The 22,014-nt window shown below is 39.9% G+C and overlaps 1 protein-coding gene across 16 annotated transcripts in view; it reads right to left on the bottom strand.

The window, feature by feature from the left end:
* Window positions 1-22,014, bottom strand: part of ANKS1B (ankyrin repeat and sterile alpha motif domain containing 1B) — a 332,378-nt gene that overhangs the window by 12,743 nt on the left and 297,621 nt on the right. For 9 of the 16 annotated variants that reach the window (XM_081878197.1, XM_081878205.1, XM_081878208.1 and 6 more), the window contains 4 exons: window positions 20,334-20,441; window positions 16,111-16,290; window positions 7,616-7,690; window positions 2,655-2,783 (listed from right to left, as the gene is read on the bottom strand). In XM_081878197.1, coding sequence (XP_081734323.1) covers window positions 2,655-2,783; window positions 7,616-7,690; window positions 16,111-16,290; window positions 20,334-20,441 — 492 coding nt within the window. The remainder of the gene's footprint in view (window positions 1-2,654; window positions 2,784-7,615; window positions 7,691-16,110; window positions 16,291-20,333; window positions 20,442-22,014) is intronic. The other 7 variants (XM_081878201.1, XM_081878206.1, XM_081878209.1 and 4 more) reach the window with 2 other exon arrangements.

Below are 22,014 nucleotides of genomic sequence, written 5' to 3'. Positions count from 1 at the left end.
AAATTTCAAAGAAAGCTTATTTGCTGACCTAAAACATTCTAGGGAGAGTAGATAATGTGAGATATAGCGTTCTCTGTAGTGGTGCCTTGCTTCTTGAATTCGCTCTTCTCAGAAGTACACTTGGTGCTGACACTTTGGCACCAAGTAAAGCCCTATCTGTTTGTGCCAGGCATTTTCAGTGTTTGAATGTATTGATTGGTGGTTTTAGCTGCTCTTGTTGTTTAAAAGGGTTTTAAGATTTATGATTGTGTTTTATGTGCTTTTAAGAATTTTGCTCTCCAGCCTGGAATCTATTGAGCTAAATCCTCTTCATTAAATCAAATCTATAATATTCCCTTTCATAATGTTAGATTTTACATAGTAAATTTACAAAGTGTTATTTCATGCTCTTTGTCTAAGTTAATTTATTAGCAGTACTAGCAGGTGTTGTTGTTGCTGATGTTATTATTAATTACTCACCCTTCACCCTAAGATCCCAAGTTGAGTTACAACAATTTAAAATACATTAAAAACAGTTTAAAACAACTTAGTTGTCAAAGGCCATAATAAAGAAGTGCATGTTCATCATTCAACTGTATAGTAAACTTGCCAGACACACATCTGTGGGGAGGAACCTCCACAACCTAGGGGCTGCTACAGGGAATGCCCTGTCTGGCAACATGAACCCCTGAGCCAGGAGTAGAGGATGGGAGGTGCGGTGGGTGCGGGTTGACCGGGTGTCACCACCAATGGGGGTGACAAAATGGGGCGGCACTCACCACAGGAGCCTGCAGCACACCCGAGCCACATGTTTCTCCTGGGAAACATGTTTCCTGCTTGGCAGGGGGTTGGACTCGATGGCCCTTGTGGTCTCTTCCAACTCTATGATTCTATGATTCTATGAGACGTGGTGGCTTGGGCGCGTGCAGGCTCCACGCTGCCCAAAGTGTCCACCCACTGCCTCCCCCCCAGCTGTAGGGCGGCTGAGTGGGAGGAGGCAGGCAGACTCCGGAGGCCCCACGGTGCACCCTGCCCTATGAGCAGCTCGCCCCACCCTCGCCACGCCGCCCCAGGCGCCCAAGTGGCTTCCTCCGCCGCTGCCCTGAGCTTCTGCATTTTTCACCTTTAAAATAGAGGAACACTTACAGATGTCATATTCATGGGGAGAAGTCATCAAAAACAAAACCAAGGATTTACTCTTAAAATCTATGTCTATACCAGCTGTCCATATACAAATAGAAAATAAAAAGTTACACTACTGTGCAGTTACAGGACCATGCAGGGTACACATGTCATGTAAAGTTACTTAGGTTGCAATTCTAATGTTGGCCAAAGGGCAGCTGAGGGGCACATGTGCCAATCCACCAAAGGAGGAGTTCTGCCTCTGGGGCACTTTTATGACCCTGAAGGAGCCCCTGGCATGTTCAGTGCATGTAGATGCAGTGCCAGTGGCAGGACATGAAGGGGGCATATTGGATGTAGACTGCAGGAGGCCTTGTATTCCCTCATTCCCCTGAAAAGCACAAAAAATCTATACTAGTCCTAGAGCAGGTGTAGTCATTCTTCCTTCACTGATGTCAATGGGATAAAATGGGGATGGACACATAGAGAAAAATGAGAAAGATGCCACTACTGCTACCTTCTACCGTGGCTGGAGCAGGCTAGTGGTGCCAAAGAAACGGTGGATCCTTTCATGAAATTTCCACCACCACATTATTGCTCAGTGGTATACATTCATCTTGGTATATAACATTTTATTTAGTTCACTATTGTGTGTTATCAGGAAATTCTGTCCAGTATCATAAAGTCCAGTATTATAATTCTGCAAAAAAAAGCCTAAATCATTTCAGTACAGTTGAATTAAAGCTGTGAAGCTTTTTTCCTTTTTTAAAAAATAACGTGTGTAGCACACTGCTGCTCAAGATGTAAAAGGGTGGTTTTTTTTTTGTTTTTTTTAAAAAAGAGATTAAGTCTTATTAGAGCCTAATTTCTTTCTATTAAGTGAGTAGTAGATTTGACAGATTCTTCAAGGCTTTGATAAAACCAAGGACTGGTAATTTTTAATAGCACCACTTTTAAAACAGCGATTGAAGTGTTTGCTTCCAATGTGCTGGAATCAGCATGTGAACAGAATGAAGTACTTCACACAGCAAGAATTTTATAGAAGGCAGTAGTACCACAAGATGTGGTAATGGTCACTAACTTAGAGAGATTTTAAAAGGAATCGGGCAGATTAATGGAGGATTGCACACAGGCTATGGTGCAGTTCTGAGTACCTGATTCTGGGGACAAGCATGGGTGGAAAGCTGTGGTTGTCTTCATGGTCATACTCAAAAACCTTGAAAACAATGCATCTGGGTTCCCCTTAAGTTCTCTCTCTACCACCACCTTTTTATATATTTATGAGACTTTGGATGTCAATGGCATAAAAATCTTGATGTTTCTTTAACAAAGAGCAGGGACTGAAACACAGATTTAAAGATAAAGCTACAATTTCCATCTGTATTCTGTTCACAATAATGTGAAAATTTTTATTTCATTTTTGTTTCTTTTGTAAGAAAGACGTTATAGTTGTGCTAGGTAGAGAAAAAGACTACCAAAATGTTAATGGTCACTCCTTAAACCGGACAATTTTCAACTATTCTCAAAGAAAACATTGAGTCTGGCAAACTTACAAATGCTTTGTAATCGCATGACTGGAAGATTAGTTTCTCTGGATGATGCTGCCAGTATTGTACCGGTGTTGATGCTGTTGCCTCATTAGGAGGTCGTAAGGTAATTGATGGTTCACCCCAGTCTCCAGTCTGAAAATCAGATGTATTCAAAAAGCAATGTAAACTGAAGGCAATTAGCATATTTCACTGTGGTTGCAACCATGGCATTTTGGCTACATATTATTATTTTCAGAACATGCCATTCTGAAGAATAAAAATAACTTATGAATGCCCATATAGTCAGCATTTATTACTTCACTACATCCTCCAATCTGAGTTGTCTAGCAAGCAGCAATGTCAAAAATAGGCAGACATTATTTAAATGCTGCTGCTACTTATACACCACTGTTATCCTTGTGCATAAGAAACTAACAGCTTGCCCATATATATGAGTGTTTGGAAGTAAGCCTCATGATTTCAAGCATCTATAGGATTGTAATGCAACGAGACCCATACTCAAATCCACTTTGTCCAGTTTTGCACAGTTTGCACAGGATTGCCAACCTGTGCCTGTGCCCATTTGCTTATGAGAAAGCCCAACTGTAATCATTGGGACTTGTTCTGTAATCCTATGAAAGCCTCCTTAGAAGCAAGTCCCACTGAATTCAATGAGGCGTCCTCCCATTTAACTGTATATAGGACTGCAGTCTTATTTTGAGGAAACGTTGATGAGGATCTGAATATGTCTCTTAACTCAACTACCACCAAGGATGCTTGAATTTAATTAATTCTCTTACACATAAAAAAGCAAATATTTAAACTGATTTAACAAAATGGTTGCATTTGGAAAGTACTTTCTAAATCTATATGTATTACAACAAATCTTACAATTTGCTTATCTCCGACTTCTGAGCCTTTTTGTCCCAGTTTAATATACTCTTTCTACTCACTGTTTTTCAACTCCGTTGAGATCAAATCGGCAACTATTTGTTAAAAGCTTACTAACAATTTTAAAGCTCATACCAAGAACTCATACCAAGAAAGCTCATACCAAGAAAGCTCATACCAAGAACTGACTTAGTTGGTCTTTAAGGTGCTACTGGAAGGAATTTGTTTTGTTTTAACAATTTTAAACAATTTTGTTTTAACAATTTTAAACAAACTTTAGAAATAAGAGGTTGGATCCAGGAAAAGGCCTGCAGAAGGAAGGAAGCAGAATCTGGTTTTCTGCTCCTCCTCCTCCCCCTGGCAGACCCACCCAGCTTCTCATGAGGATCAGGGGAGTGAATGTGGTGGATCTGTAAAAAGTAGGCAAGTTGCCTTCTGTGAGTGGGAGCTCTGCCCGCAGAATATGCTCTGACAACTTATGGGGGATTCCTCCTTCGTCCGCTGTGCCACAATTCATCACATTTGGCAGGATCCCTGTTACTCAGGAGACTGCTTGGGCAGGGTAGAGGGCAGAAAAAACCAGCTTCTGCCAGCTCCCTTCTGTAGCCTTTTCTCTGGCTCCATCCCAAGATTAAATCAAAGCAACTGAAACACGTAATTGCTGTTGAAAGCAAATGAGAAAATTCCAATGAAAGAAAATGTCGTTTCATTTCGTAAACCAGGACAGAGCAAACAAAACAAGCATTATACATCCATTTTCATGGGCCACACAATCATGACAAGACAGAGGTTGGTTTGTACAGATCTACAAGGACAAGCACAAGGTAAACTGGAAGACATCAAAATTAATAGTAACCTTCCAACGTGAAAACTGAAGCAGAAGACAAAACAAGCAGAAACAACTTTGTGCCAATATTACTGCCTCACTGAAAACTAATACAAATGTAATTGCAGATGTGGTACTTTCCTTTAAAAGTGCTTCAAGAGATATATAAATTGGCATCTTGCAATCAACTATTAACTCTTGTGCTTTTCTGAATATTTTTTTTGGGTGGGAGGGAGGAGGTGTCTGGGTAGACTTGGCAGATACACTACATTTCCAGCAAGTAGCGCTTTATCTAATCACTATTTCTTGATGTTGGAAAATGCTGAAACTGCAAAATGTCTGTTGTGTAGACAATAATAAAATAACAGTTAATATTTAGCTTTAAATAGCACTTTAGAATGTTTAAACCATGTCACATGGATTAACATTTTGCAGTTGCCAATATCAACATTAGACATTCATAGTTGTTAAACATGGAGACTCTATAAGGATAAATTATCTGTCTTTGAGCCCATTCAAAATTTATGCAGTGCCTCTTTGCCACGTGTATAATGGCATTCCGTTGGTGAAATATGGAAGGGCTTTTCAAACACCCAAGGGCATACAGTGGATATGTATTCAGGCACTGACATTGGCCACAATTTTCTTGCCTATGCTCACTGCATTTTTACTGCAATTTTCTTCTTCACACTTTACAATATTCAATATCACAAATATCAGTTATATATAGCAAACGTGTGCTGCAAAAAATAAGAGTCAGCCTTTGATTTTACCATCCTCAAATGCTGGGCATAATCCGGCGAAACATCTTTTAGGAATATATTTAGCTCTATCACTTAATCTGTTGCACTAACAAGTATTTCACTTTGACTACATTGTGACCTTGTGGAATTATCACGGGATATGGCAATTCAGTGTAGTGGACAAAAAAATGTTAAACGCTTGCAGTTTTATTTTCCATTTATTTAAGTAATCTTATTAATATCACTCAAAGAAATGTGATTACGCTCTGAGATTACACTTTATTCCATCCGAACGCTCAACTTGTCAAGACTATTGTTAAGATGACAGAATGCTTGGTATTTGCTTGTTTTAAAGCTCTGGACAGTACGTTTTAGCAAAATAAGTATTTGCTTTTGTATGAAGATTTATTCTGAGTATAAAAACTTTAGGATGTAGAACAGTAACAAATGCCAAAAACAGAGGTGGCATAGAATCTTCCTATATATACCCCACTGTCAAACAATGTCCATGATCCAGAGCCCTTTGTGTTCTCGTTCCCGATGTAAATTAATATTTCTCAACTCTAGGATACATTGTTACAAATGAACATGGAACCCTTTAATTTCACAGTTTCACAGATTTTATACTTTTCAGAATTTACAAAAAATGTCCAGACTAGCTGTTCTCAGTCCAATAGCTAAAAAGTGGAACCTACAGCTGAAATGAGAAAATATTCAGCAGTCTGGATCAAGGTCTTACAAAAACCATAGTGCCTTTAAACTAAACAGGTAAATTTATGATTTTGGTGGCAGAGGCTACAAGTATGGAATCTAAACAAAATTAAACTGAGACGTAAGTATAAGTAAGTGCAGAAAGCTAATTGCAGTCAAACATATGTCTAACACATAAGTGTCTTCCAAATCTATGTTATGGGAGAACTTTTATGTCCCAGTTATTTGATTGGGGGTATTTAAGTACAGTGGTACCTTGGAAGCCGAACTCCTTGGCTCCTGAAAAAATTGGCTCTCGGAGGATTGAAACCTGGAAGTGAGTGTTGGAAAAAAGTGAGTTTTGGAAGCCGAACATCCGGCGCAACTTCCGTGGCTTCTCATTGGCTGCAGGATGCTCCTGCAGCCAATCAGAAGCCACACTTTGGTTTTTGAACGGTTCCAGGAGTCAAATGGACTCCCAGAATGCATTCTGTTCAAAAACCAAGGTATGACTGTACAAACCTTAACTATAATTAAAATTAGTGAGCTGCAGAAGTGCTTACGTTTGGTAGATCATTCTCACTGTAAATATTAATAGTGGCACATAGAAATTAAACAGGTGAAGCTCCTGTTATTGCACCATTCTGCCATTGTTGAAAATGCATTTTAATGTATCATTAATTTTAAAAAGAACCACTGATTGCACACATGCTCTTACATGTATGTATATGTGCAATTGCCATTTGTTTCTCAATGGGTCATTTAAGCTTCAAGTTGTTCCTTTATTTGTTTTATTGGTTTGTGAAAAAACTCATAATTCAAATTAATCTGTTGTTATCAACATATTTAAGTATTTCTGCTGGGTTCCTTAAAGGACCTGTGACCTTCTGTCTCCCTCTAATAGCTGGGAAGATGCAGGCATAGGAATCAGTTCAGATTGCATTCCTCATGCCTCACAACTAAGTAGCAAAATACCAAAATGCTCTTAGTTGTACATACTATTAAATATTATATAACAAGTATTATACTATTAGTAATAATAGAACTGTCAGAACTGACAGCACATAGGTGGGTGGAAGGTGCAGATACTGCTGCAGTTCTTATAGCATTTCTGGTCCCCTGGTTCTAGGCATTTTTCTCCCTTTTGCAGCAAAGGTGAACTCTGACTAAAGTTTTTTTAATTGTGACACAATATAAATGATGGAGAAATTGTCTGCTTTGCACATGCGCTGGGAAGGAATAGCATGTATAACATGCACTGAAGTGGCACATTAAGACGGTCATAAGGCTGATATTCAAGATACAGTGTATGATATGAGCACATTGCTTCAAGGAACTTCCTGTATCTAAAAGAAGTGCAGATTGTTTAGACATGCTACAAGATACCATTCATGAAGAACACATTGAAATTATGAGCTAGTACATCTTTAAAAAAGGGAGAAGAAGCCCCAAGAAACTAGAAGGATTCTTTCTGGTCACTGAAAACAAAAGGCACAAAACCGAGTAAAATTGCAGAATGTATGCAATTTACTCCCATCCTTGTCTTTGAAGGCTAACAAAGACAAAGCACCCAGAGCAGAAGTTAAATAGATGAGGTCACTTCTATTTTAAAAAACTGACCTTTGGCGCTGAAAAAATTGTATCCTGCTACACAAAAGCCAACAAGTTTATTGCACACTATGAAAACAAAATGTAAAAACACATACGTACAATCCTGGAAGTAATTGGATGCTACACATTGCTTTTTGAAAAGCATGGCACCTTTATAAAGTATTAACAACACCAAGGCAACACAATGAACACCAATAAAGTGACAATTTATTGAAGTATCTTACATTATGAACCTGATGGACTGCTGTGTAAGGATATCCTGCATTCTGGCTGGTCCAAATTTCACAGACAGAAGACTGCTAATATAAACAGAAAACTATATCTCATCTTGTAAATAGTAAAGCACCACCAACACCCCCAAGCCCAGGAAGAAAAAGTATTGCAGGTGGGGGCATGAACACAATTGCAAGATTTTGTTTAAAAGAAGAGAGTGTTTCAAATTGGCAGCAGCTATTAAAACCCTCTAACATATTTGCTGACAAAACATATTTTGGGCTTATAGAAAGAAAACACAGCTCAAGGATTTCAGATTGAGTTTTGGACCTATTCGGGATAATAAAACAATTATATGATTATGAAATAGAACTTAATAGCAGAAAGGGGGAAAGTATGTGTACTCTTCAATCATATCTTAGCCTTTGATTTGCATTCTACAGCTGAAAAGGGTTTTTCAATGGAGATTTACTTTGGGGAGAAAAGGCTAAAACAAACAAATACTGAGCATAATCAAATGTGCTGCTGCTGAGCAATAACCACTAACGTCAGTGGTATTTGTGGATAACACTGGAAAGGTATTTGAAAGGCCTTAATTATTTGAAAGATACTAGCTACAGTCAACCAAGGCTGCATGATGCACAGTCTCCAAACATTTCCATGCGGTAAGCCAGAAAGAGAGATAGCAGAGCTCAGTAGACTGGACCAATACCTTTAAAATACAATTAGAAAAGAACAAATTCATAGCTGTAAAATGGAGTAACAACACACTGTCTCATTCCAACCGTCATATGGAATGCAGGATGCTAAATACATGTTGTGTTTGGAGAGAAAGCAAGATGCACATTACAACAATACAGAAAAAGGAAAAGAAAATCAGATTCATATCATCTGACAGCAGAACGTCGTATATATTTCCTTATTTGGACACCACAAGAAAAAATCCAATATAATAGCTCATAGTAGCCAAACAACTTAAATAAGCACCAAATAGAGTAGCTACCCAGAGTCTCCTGAGAATGCAACAATGAAAGGCTTTAAACAGCTGAGAAATGCAACTACAATCTCTGGAGTAGCTAGCAATTAAAACATCAATAGCTTAACCACAGTATGCAGAGCATAGCCAGCAGTTAAGACAAGCAGCAGGAATTTAATATCAGTGTCTAAATAAAGCCTGCATTCAAACAGAAACAGCTTCCTGCAAGAAAATCACAATTGTGCTCATGTTTCCCTTAGTGAAATATGGATGCCTCACACTGACTGACAAGCTGTGTCACTGCTGAAATTCAAAGGACTGGTAGTAGAGGCTGCCTTTCTCTAAACTGACCAGAAAGTGTTCCTACAATTCAATCCTAGAAACCCACACTATAGCAAATAAGTGATTATGAGGGGGCATGGTATCCACTGTGGCAGCACACTGTCACAACCAGTTGCATTGCGCTTCCTGTCTAAATCAGATCAATAGTAATTGAATATTAGTACTTTCGCTACTGAAACTGAAATCATGTATGTGTTAACCCATTTGAAGGATGTCAGACCATGTGGTGGTTGCTTCCTCAGTAGGTATTGCGCAAAGTATTAGCAGCAATGTCAAGAATTACCTGAGCTGCAAATTGGACAAAGGTTAAAAATAGACTACTGCAGACATACTTTGGAGTATGTACATACTTTGGAGAATTATCTAGATGGTGTGCTAGAGGCAAACTGTTCCCAATGCAATCTGACCCCATTCCACTGGAGGACTGCCTGATATCAGTCTACTGGAGGGTGGTCCTGCTAGCACACTGGCCAGAATGTAAAGAAGTCCAGCATAGCTAATGTTGAGTTCCTTTGGTCTGGGTAGAGGAACACTCCTGTGAGGTACTAAAGCTGATTAACTGGATAGCTATGAGACTTTGTGAAGGGAGAAAGGAATGGTTGTGGGATGAGCTGGGTGTCAAAGCTGTGAAGTATAGCTTCAGCCTGGACTAGAAGGAGTGCTGAAGAACTAAGCAAAAGTGCTTGTAAATTGTAGATTGGAATTGGGTGAAGGTAGCATGTTAGCACATTCCAGAGGTCCCATGCTTACTGAATACAGGATGGGAATCATTGTCTTGTTCATCCATGGTAATGGAGAACAGCCCTTATACACAGCAGCTTACTTTGCCTACTATGCCTAGGCCTCTGCTTAGCTGTCATTTATGGGCAAAACAAAATGGAAATCATTTGAGCCAAGGTACTAAGGAACACACATAAAGGAACAGAACTGTGCTTTCTTGCCACTACTGTTCTCTACCTAATGGGCCACGCTCTCTTCTTCTATCAGTCCAGATGTGCTTATGCAACACATGCACAGAGAGTGGAGCCCAGGCAGGTGTTGGCACAAAGAAAATGGACTTTGCATGCCTCAGAGTATTCTCCTGCTAAAGGATCCAACTGCCTTTCAAAAAGTTACCTACAGAAGTCAGTAGTTATCTCTTTTAAAAAACAAATGAATATATTTGAAGCATTCCTAAAGACCTAGCAGAGTTCTGAAGATAATTTATTCTGACTACATTAATGCCTAAGGCTTATTTTACTCATTAACTTAGCTCCATGTCTGTTAATGTTTCAATGGACAGGAAACAGAGAAATGGCATTGCATAAAATGCAAACTGTATGAATGAAAATGGTTTCAATATAAAGGTCGCTTGTCCTTTCTGCAACTTGGGGAAGTTTAAATGAACATGTGTTGAGGCGGCCTTGCATAGCAGTTCCATGAATACATTTGTATTTGGCTTGTTTTTCCTGTCAAAATATGGCAGGAAAGCAGGATTGGAGCTGTGACAGGCAGGGAGTACTGTTTAGCCCTTTTGCTCTTATCCCAGTGAAAATGTGCCTGCTCCCCTGCAGCAATTTGCCTGGGAGGAAAACTTCATCTGGAGCCAATGGAGCTTTTGCCTCAGACAAATAGCTGTATGTCCTATTTTCATTGAGGCTGTGGTGTGGGAGAAAGAGTTAACTTCCACCCCATGTTCCCAGGTCCTGATCCAGGTTAGGCACTCTCCAACTGTTTTTTTGATACTAAAGGAAAAATTGGTATGTTTAATATATTGACAAATTCATCACCATTCTGTTATGGCCCTCACAACTCCTCTGCAGCGTAAGGCAAAAACTTTATATATAGTGACAACTCCTGCATTTCCCCACAGGGGAGATGGTCAGTTTCTCTTTGCAAGCTCCCATGAAGGCATAAGGAGAAGTAGCACTTCTTCATCTGGGAAGCAGCAGACACCTACAGTTAACCTGCTGCAGTTCTTAAAAGATGAAGTGATAATTGGGTGTAATTCATCCTGAAAACACATATAAATTATTGAAGTAAATGGTTCATTATGCTGAAAAGCTATCACAGAGAAGAGTAGACCAAATATTACTAATACAGTGGTACCTCATGTTACGTACCATCTCCCTTACGAATGTTGTGGGTTACGCGTTCCACTAACCCGGAAGTAGATGCCCCTTGTTGAGACCTTTGCTCAGGGATGCGAGCGGAAGTCGCGCTCTGGTGGCGCAGCAGTGGAGGCGCCATTAACAAAAGTGCGCCTCATGTTACGAGCAGTTTCCTGTTACAAATGGACCTCCAGAATGGATTAAGTACACAACACGAGGTACCACTGCAATAATAATACTAATACTAATAATAACTCTTGCCATCTGGGAATCTGTTTTGCTTTCCAGCTCCATTTCTCTTGCAACCTGAGTGTAACAGAGCTGTGAGAATCTGATGAACTGGAGCTGGGTGCTGAGGCTTCTAGAGGTCTTTGAACACTATAGTATGACAGATCATCAAACCTATCCTGGTGAATCTCAGTATTTTACAGGAGTCTGAAGAATCCATTTATGTGAGGAAATGGTATATAGATGCCATGGAACTATCCCAGCAAGTATCAGCAAGTATTTAAAAAGAGTAGCAGAGTAACAGAGAGGAAAGCCCAAACAAATAAACTTTAAGGAAATTTTCTCCACTATCAGCTGCTGCTTCAGTTTGTTTTTATGGAAGGATGTGATCTTCTGAGGTTCAAACTGACAACTTAGATAGCCATTAAAATAAAGGATCCTGTAAATTACAAAAATGCCTTCCTTTCTAGACTGCTAAAACAATGGGGGGGGGGGAATCACATCATTATTCTTGTGCATTTTAGTATAGTGTATAACACCCATGCCTACACCCTGACACCTTCAAGAGGCAAATACATAGTGTAGTATTTTACCAAATTTAGACCCAGTGGAATTAATGAACATAACCATGTTAGGCCCATTCATTTCAGTGGGTCCACTCTGAGTAAAACTCACTCCTGTAAGATGCACTCTGGTTATAAAAAGTGTCTTTTAAGGATACTAGACTACATCTTTCTTGGGCCCAAATGTTCACATCCATGATATGAAAGGCCTGTGGCTGCTCCAGTCATTTCAAGACTCACAACACATCATTGTATGTGATGAAAAAAGAACAGAAAGATGGCTACATTTGCCTGAATCTAGTTTCTTCCTCACACTTCATTCACCAAGATGGAATTCTCTATTTGAACAAGTTTGCCCTAGGGTTGAGATGAGCTGGTACATGCAGACAGCCCTAAAACTATTGCAAACTGCTTTCAAATTAATTTCCATCTAGCTGAACAAAAGTTGTGCTTTTTTCAGGGGCAATTGCTTCAGGTTCCTGCTGTCAGTTACTGTGGGGGTTTTTCAGCCCTGTCTAATCTTTTTAAAAAGTCAGTCTTGGTGCTCATCTCTCAAAGCAGGATTTATCCTAGCGATTTCAGTTCTAATGTGCCAAACATGCACAGTGAAATGAAAACTTCTGCTTACTAACCACTTCCTTTTTTGCTAATAATGTCACTATAACCTTCTCAACCTTAACAGCCTTTCATCTTCAGAATGAATCTAGAACAGGTGGCTAATATGTCAAACGTCTATGGTCAAGTACCCTCCCTTGGAAAAGCAGGTATGAAAAAAGAGTATCAACAATTTCACAATCAGAGGTTGAAAATATGAGTCCAGATTGTATAGAGTAGGAAATCAGCTCAAAAAATACTCCAAGCAGAGTTAGACACATCAAATTTGTCCAAATTTTCCCACTTAGAAGTCAGTGGGCATGAAAATGTTACCAGAGTTTGGGGCTCTGTACACATTACTGACTTAAATCACAGCTAGGTCATTCTTTTTTTCAACAGGGATCAAAGCTACTTTTTTGGGGGGGGACATATCAAAATACAGTATTTTCTAAGAAACGTCATGATAGATATGGATTGTGGCTAAGATGTGTACACTACTTCCCAAGCCAGCAATGGGAATACACTGGATGCAGATTAAACAGGAACGTGTACACAGCCTGGGTCAATAGGCATGCCTACAGGAAGGGTCAGAACAGAGGAAGTGAATTTGCATAATTATAAAGAGATCACATATTAAATACAAATGTAAATGGAAGCCCACCAGACTTCTAAAGAAATGTTAATGGGCTGTGACATGCATTTTATGGACAAAATCAGTGGAACTGCTTTGAAGGAAGTAGGCTGAGTATATTATGGAATTATAACCTCAGTTTCATCCTTGCATGTTTATCATATCATGTATGAGAGAGATAATTCAAGAATGAAATTGAGACAACTTCTAGAATAGAAATATTATATACCTTTGGGGAGTATTATATTTTCAAATATGCAGAAATGAGAGAAGGGCTTGAAGAGGGTATAAGGGACTAGAAGCGGCAACAGTGAAGGATGATACTCAGTGACACGATGTGCATATATCAAGCTACTCAGTGACAATAAATCTGGCATTGCCTATTCCGACAATCAATTTTTGCGACCTGCAGAGAAGTTCTTTTATAGTAAGTGGTGTTTTGTTACTCTGCTCTTCTTTATCAAAGCTATTTTGCATACCGAGGACTCCCCAATTCCTTCCAATAATAGGTTAGCAGAAAACCTAATTCAGCTGTTTAAAACCACATATTAACATTTGTATTTAAATGTTCAACTGAGCAAACAGAACTTATCAGCTGCCCTTGGATTTATCAAGAGGGAACCACACTTTTCCTTTTTATGTTGCTGTTAGATTTTTAAAAGATTGCAATATGGGCATTAAACATCCCCCCCCCCTCGTCCAGGTTGAACTGCTGAAATAATCAATCTGTACTTATGGCTATGCCAGGCACTTGGATGCTTCTATCAGGGCAGAATGCCTGCTCAGTGGAGTGAAACTTTCATGTCACTAACATGCTTTGTGAACTCAACTGGCCTTCCATCTGTTTTGGGTGCAATTCAGAGTTTGGTCTCTGATGCGTACAGTGAAGCATTACAACATGGTTTATGATCTGGCCTTAAGTCCTGTGCACCATCAAAGAACAGCACATATCACCCACAGCACTTTCACTGACAGAAGTTCAACTACGCTGACCTTTAGAATGAAATATGGCATATCTTTTTGGTCAAGCATATGCTATATTTAAGGTAGACAGTGGATTATTCATTTGTGGTAGAATGTATTGAGGGTAAGTGGCAATGCATTTTTAAAGGGTGCTGAATGTAGTTGTGGTGGTGGGACATAATTGTGGCCTTCAGATTCTATTGGACTCCAGTTTCCATCAGCCCCAACCAACATGCTCCATGGTCAAAGTGATGGGAGTTATACACCAAAGGCTAATAGGTTAATCACTTCTGGTTTAGTGTAATGTCTGCAGCATTATTATGGTGTCCATTAAGTAAAGACAGGAAATATTTCAACAGCCCCAACATAAAATATCTAAATATACAATACAGTGGTACCTCTGGTTACAAACTCAATTTGTTCCAGGGGTCCATTCTTAACCTGAAACTGTTCTTAATCTAAGATACCACTTAAGCTAATGGGGCCTCCTGCTGCCGCCATGCCGCCGCCGTGCGATTTCCGTTCTCAACCTGGGGCAAAGTTCTTAACCCAAGGTTAGTGGAGTTTGTAACCAGAAGTGTTTGTAACCCGAGGTGTTTGTAACCCGAGGTACCACTGTACTCAAAAGCCCTTTTAAGAATGATTGAAATCCAATTGTAAAAATAACAGTTTCAGCAAATCCCTTGAATTGCTATAATGTCAGCAAAAATCAAAACCAAATGTGAGCACACACCATCCAATTTCTGTCAAAAAGCTATGAAATGTATTTCTGTCAAAATCTGAATAAGAAAGAATATCCATAATTAGATGGGGAGAAAAAGTGGCTTCATTTGCAGCTTACATAGAATTATCCCTCGTGGGGCCAAAAATAAGAAATGGGCCATTATTGATGAGAGTGATTTTCAGAGATAATAAACAAGCAACTTTCAGAAATTCCTGAATAAGCATGGAATAAAATTACTGAAGGGCAATACTAACTACTAAAACTAGGTATCATAAGTACATTAGCAGTCACTCAACTACGAGGTGGCTTTTGCCCTTGGTTTATGATGGATGCTGAGGCATCAGCTACATAGGCCTGACTTTGAAGCTTGCTAAATTTGTGTTGAACTATTATTAATACCTTACTTAAACCATTTGCTGAACAAGATTCCCAGTCAGGTTTCCTTCAAGACACCTTAATTTAAAAAATCCTAAGGATGGGTTAGATTCTGCAATAAATGTATGCACCCAATAGCTTTCAGTTGCAGGGAAATATTTCCAGACTGGATCTGTTGCTTTTTGGTAAGTTCCAGATTTTTTCAAAAAATATGTAAGAAGTGTACCTAGAGCATTCCAGGTTGTTCCCAGCTGTACTCTCAGACTTCCCATGCTTGAAGGTCTCTGCCTCAGCAAGGGGACTGGGATATTGCCATATACTTGGTATCAAAGCATGCTCAAACAGGACACTCCTAGGCTGCCCTATGTATGTGCGGAATGTACCATGCCATCAATTCATGATTCCACAACTCACTTCAGAGTTACACAGAGCAAAATGAACTCATTCTACGGTCAGCCAAAACTATTTGGAATGTAGCAATATGATTCCACTTAACACTAAATGCAAGGAAATAATTGTGAGAATATACCCTGGAAGATCTATAAGAAATGTTGCTGCTAAGGAATTCGACTTTAGCTGCCTTTCATTTAAAAAAGTAATGTGTTCAACATTGTTTCTACAACCAAATCCTAGCAATAACGCATCTTGCTGGTATCATCCACTCTTAGGAGACAAAAAAAATCAGTCATTAAAACCTTATCTTCTTCAAACACAAACAGAATATTTCGATTTCACATCTCAATGCTATTCACATCTCCCAGGCCTGTTAGCATACAAATAAACTAGTTTACAGAATATAAAGTCTCTCTAGAGCCTAGATTTTAAAATATGTGTTTATAGAGCAGGATAAAAGAGTTACAAAATAAATGCAAACCAATTTAGTTGATGGTTCCAAAACATACTAAAATTCACAAAAATATATACTCTTATTTTTAAAGGTACACCTTCTCAAATTTTAAAGAAGTGAACATATAACTCTAAATATATTAAATTTAAATAGGAAAGGTTTCCCAACATTACCTGTGCCATCTGTCTCTCCAGTTTTGACCGAGGAATATCATCAAAATAGCTGTCATTTCTTCTCCTCCTTGCATCCCCCTGCATGATAATGTGTGGAACGTCCAGGGAGCCACCAGTAGTGTAAGTGCTTTGGCTGAGTGAGGGAGACAACTGAGGAGGAGTGTGGTTACCGCTGGGTTCCTGCACATAATTAGACAAAGTAACAGCATGAAATAAACAGACTTTCCTGCACTGAAGCTAAAAGTGTATGAACTGCAGCTACAAGAGCTAGTAACACAGTGTTTCAAGTGCTGGACATATATATAATGTATATACCATCTATGTATATGGTGCTTTACAGGTATAAGGTATGACAGGTTCATACATCAATAGATCACACTCTAAAATAGAGAAAAGAACAAAGTTGGGGCAATGGGGGCAATGGAAGAATATAAATATTTGGTTACATTACATTAAGACATAGTATCTAGGGATATGATCTTGGAAATGCTGAATTTTGAGGAGGGACTTATGGGCTTTAAGGAAGGTAGTCACACAGAACCATTTGGGGAGGCAGTTCTAGGCATGAGGGGGCAGGAAGGGGAAATGGCTGGAATTATTTCAGATGGCAGGAGACCTTTGGACAACTGAGGGTAGAAGAGCTGGACAAGTGACAGGAAGGAATGTGGCAGGACATAAGCATGGAGAGATAAGGAGCGGCAAGAAAACTCTTTTTTCATCCCCGTATCTTGCCTTGATTATGGCAGTCTTATTCTCTCTGGCCTTCTGCTGTCTCACCTTAGTTGACTCTCATCCATTCTGCACTCTGCTGACAGAATTATACATCTCTCTGATAAATTGGTTTTACCACAAGTATCTATTTTTATTGTTTTAAATGTGCCTGCTGTTTTTGTGTTTTAAACTGATTTTTTTTAAAAAAAGTGTGTGTGTGTGTGTGTGTGTGTGTGTGCGCGCGCGCACGTGAGCACATAAGGTAAAGGACCCCTGGACGTACACACACACACACACACACGAGACTTGTGTAAAGGGTGATTAATAAATTATTATTAATAATATGTGATGTCAGGTGTGAGGCAGGTAAAGCTGTGCCTGCCTTCACTTTGAAGTCCCTTTGAAGCGGTATCAATACAAAATGTTTGTACATGGACTTCAAAGGCAAGCAAGCCCCTTTCAAGTTGTCACCTGACATAATAATGACAACAGGCGATTGACAAGTGGGCAGCCTCACCCAACTGTTAAAAGTTAGCCCATGGAACTGAGGGTGGAGGAATGAAAGGTACAACCCATCAGCCAGGTCCAGTCTCCCACCCCTGACTGACACACAAGAGAATAGTATCAGCAGGCTTGGAGGGAGGAAAATGCTTGCTGAAGTACAAAAAAAAAAAAAACCCTTTAGGAAAAATCATTCCCCTAAGATAGCCCAATGAGTTGGGCTGTTCAGTGGGTACAGAATGCTGACCTACTATTGAGAAGGGGAGAAAACATGGAGTCTCTTGAAAAAGAACATGGCTGGCTTGAACCCTGGAGCACTCCACATTGCCACATTTTACTGAACGGCTCACTTATTTTTACCCATTTCCCTTTTCTGTTCTCAAGTTTATCATCTGAAGTTCACTTAAATAACAGCTATATGCTTCATTCCTAAAAACTGAAAGATGACACCTCTGTAAAAATATCTAGTCTTTTGCTTGGATCATAGCCTACAACCACTTCATGCTCCCTATTTATATTTTAGCATTCTTGAAGTACACTGTGCCAGGAAACAGCAGCTAAAAATGCCCTGTATTTGAGCAATTCTCCACAGGGAAAATACCAAGAGCTCAGTGACACTTTCAGTAACACAGTCTTTCAAGCAGCTATAGTTTCTCTCCCAGAAGCCAGGTGTGATATGCCAGCAATGAGAGTGAGAGTGTCCATATGAATGTTTTCATAAGCGGAATTGAGTAAGGTGTCTGTGTGAGAGAAAAAGATAGTTGCTTACAATTTACAATGTACTCCTCCCTTTGTCTATCTCAAAAGGGACAGTAATGAAAATTACATCTGCATTCCTCCAAATTTCCATTAAAATATAGACAGTTCCTAGCAATATAGTAAGCAATCTACAGTGCAAGAGGGGCTGGGAGCTGGGGGCACTGTCATACAGTGGTTCCGCTCCTTCCTCCTGGGCTGTGTTCAGAAAGTGGTGATGGCGGATGAGTGTTCAGACCCCTGGGCTCTCACTTGTGGGGTACCTCATGGTTCTGTCCTCTCCCCCATGCTTTTCAACATCTATATGCAGTCGCTGGGAGAGATCATCAGGGGGTTTGGGCTGGGTGTTCATCAGTATGCGGATGATGCCCAGCTCTACCTCTCTTTCAAATCAGAACCAGTGAAGGAGGTGAAGGTCCTGTGTGAGTGTCTGGAGGCGGTTGGAGGATGGATGGCAGCTAACAGATTGAGGTTGAATCCTGACAATACAGAAGTACTGTTTTTGGGGAACAGGAGGTGGGCAGGTGTGGAGGACTCCCTGGTCCTGAATGGGGTAACTGTGCCTCTGAAGGACCAGATGCACAGCCTGGGAGTCATTTTGGACTCACAGCTGTCCATGGAGGCACAGGTCAATTATGTGTCCAGGGCAGCTGCTTACCAGCTCCATCTGGTCCGCAGGCTGAGACCCTATCTGCCTGCGGACTGTCTCACCAGAGTAGTGCATGCTCTGATTATCTCTCGCTTGGACTACTCCAATGCACTCTATGTAGGGCTACCTTTGAAGGTGACCCGGAAACTACAACTAATCCAGAATGCGGCAGCGAAATTGGTGACTGGGAGCGGCTGCCGAGACCACATAACACCAGTCTTGAAAGAACTACATTGGCTCCCAGTATGTTTCCGAGCACAATTCAAAGTGTTGCTGCTGACCTTTAAAGCCCTAAACGGCCTCAGTCCAGTGTACCTGAAGGAGTGTTTCCACCCCCATCGTTCTACTTGGACACTAAGGTCCAGCGCCGAGGGCCTTCTGGCGGTTCTCTCACTGAGAGAAGTCAAGTTACAGGGAACCAGGCAGAGGGCCTTCTCGGTAGTGGCACCGGCTCTGTGTAATACCCTCCCATCAGATGTCAAAGAGAACAACTACCAGACTTTTAGAAGACATCTGAAGGCAGCCCTGTTTAGGGAAGCCTTTAATGTTTGATGGATTACTGTATTTTAGTATTTTGTTGGAGGCCACACAGAGTGGCTGGGGGGAACCCGGCCAGATGGGCGTGGTATAAATAATAAATTATTATTATTATTAGTAGTAGTAGTAGTAGTAGTAGTTGTAGGATGCCTCTTTGATGTAGTTCCACCTTGCTTCAATGCTGTCTCTGGGGCAATTCAGTAGAGTTTGTTCAGTGAGTATGGATTATTCCTCAGGGTTTACTTCCAAAACCTTTCTCAGGAATGTGTATAGTCCCAAGGCAACAGAAGTTTAGGATCAGTTTTCCTTCTCCTAGATGGGCTACCTTCCCAGGTTGATGAGTTCCATCTGCCCCTCATTTCCCTCAACAGCACATGCTGAAACTACCTTCTTGAGCATTGGACCCTCTATTGGTCTTGTCCACTCAAACTGCCGGAGTCTGTCTTTACATGCAGTGGATAGACAAGTGCCTAACTCACCTGACTCACTGAGGGTTTAAGACCCATAGACTACTCTCACCTGGTTTAGCCAGTCAAAGTTTCCTGGGGTGTGGCCACTGTCAGCTTCTAGGAGCCACAGGTGAGAGCTGAGTGCAGGGTGGGGAGCAAAGGTGGACAAACTACTCAAGAAGGAGCACAATGTGTCCCCCACCAGAGATACTGCCCCACCCCTAACATCATATGCCAAGAAAAAACGTGGAAATTAAAAAGCCCAACAAATTAAACAATTTATAGACTGTTTTGTGCAGAAAATTCAGACAGACACACTAATTCAGTAAGACATGAAAATTAATCACATTAAGTAGTTGAACAAGAATACCGGTTGATGCTATTAAATACAGTGTGTTTTTTTCTCAAGCAAAATCACAAAAATAAAATAAAAATCCCTCAAGTAAACCATGCTGGTCAAACAAATTAGAGAGCCTTATAAAAATATGAAAAAAGAAGAGAGCTATAAATCTCAGTTCGTATGGGCAGTTGCTAAATAATCATTCTTTGTGTTTGAAGATTTTATAGGCCTTTTACAATATGTGTTTGAGGGAATACAAGACATATTTTTTGGAACTTACCCTGAGGGTTATAGATCTTGGTGGTTTCTGAGGTGGATCTTCGTGAAGCCTGTCTCCCAGTGAGGCCAAAATGCGTTTTCGATGGCCAAGCAAACTGATTTTTAAAACCTGAAAAGTAAAAGGAAGCTGATAAACAAACAAATTTTTAAAATAATGAATGACTGAAGAACCTGCCAAGAAAATGCAGCTATGTATGCAGCTATGTATTCATCAGAATATTGTCCATGATGCTGAGGTGCGGAAAAGTAATGTGTGGAGAGGCATATAATGATACTATTAATAATAGAGAGTTTGGTTGGAAAGTAGGCTGGAAGGAATGCCAGAAAGAATCCAAAGTAGCGAGAGGTAATGCTACAGAACAAGCCAAAAGGCCAGCAGTAGAGAGATGTGCCATGTCAGAAGGGCAGAGGAGCAGGGAGGAGAGAGCAGCAAACAGGGAAGATAGAGAATCACAAAAAGAACTCAAATGGAATGTAATAAAATACATAGCGAATAAAAAATAACCCAAACTCCTGGTTTGTCTTGTCAGGGTTGAAGCAGGAAGGCAAGAAATGTTCCTTGCAAAGTACACTCCTTTTGACATACACACGATTTGCTGCTGTGGCCCTCTAGTCATAGCATCCTTTAAGAACTTCAGGCTAGAGGAAAGAGACTAAACACGGACTTGCTGTGGAAAGTAGGGGCCAGTGTGCATTGCATGTGCATCCAAGAGATGCAAAATTATTTGTGCAGATACATGCTCTTGCAGTGTTGTTTCTGCACCAACAAATCTCATCTAGCTCTAGAAGGAATAGTGGCAGAGGGGGGAAAAAACAGTTATCCAGGCCCCTTTCTTCATTAGGAACAATTTGGATGGGCTAAATATATATTGCCACTACTATAAACTGTGAAACAGAGCTGACACAGTGCAAGTCACTGCTGGAAGTGTATTGTAGAAGAGTCTGGTGGTGGCATATGGTATCTAAACATCAGGCGGAATTTTAATCGACATCATTTGTTGCGTATTTGGTATGTTTTTATTGCCAATGCTCATCTGATATACATATTATTATCCAGAACACTGAACCACTTTAATTATGAAGGCAGATCATTCTATAGAGAAAATATCTGACACATTCACACCCGCCCCAGCAAGGCAACTATGAATTATACTGTGCTGTCAATTTTTGGTGCTTATTCCTAAAACAATTTTTTTGCAGCTGTGCTGTGATAAATGATCTGCATTACACCACTTCTTTGTTACTAAAGAAAAACCCATTGCACAGGTTAAATTTTAGTATAGTGCATCAATAAATTGTGTCCAATTTCACTAACGAATGTGACATGCACTACTAAATACTACAACTCTATCTCTGCTTTTCAATTACAACTTGGTATACAATATTTTTTAAAATGGCATGTGTGCAAAAATTCTATCTGTAAATATATATGTAGGCTACTATGCATTAGACTAAGTGATTGAATTACAGTGTTTAACTTCAGTAGATAGTGTTATAAATTGATACAATGCACTATGATTCATTGTTGAAAGTTTCTTAAAGTTGACAGATGTGTGTATGGTGGGGTATGGAGCACACATAGTCTGACAAGTCTGTTGATTATTGCTGATACTGAAAAGCACACATTGTTCTAGTTAGGCTGACATTAAGTTAGACTATTTTTCTGTCTGAATTTCCCCCCC

Source organism: Podarcis erhardii, assembly GCF_964252035.2.
Source record: "Podarcis erhardii genome assembly, chromosome: 10".
Taxonomy (NCBI): Eukaryota; Metazoa; Chordata; class Lepidosauria; order Squamata; family Lacertidae; genus Podarcis; species Podarcis erhardii.
The sequence above is the reverse complement of the archived record's forward strand: the minus strand, read 5'-3'. Positions and strand labels throughout refer to the sequence as shown.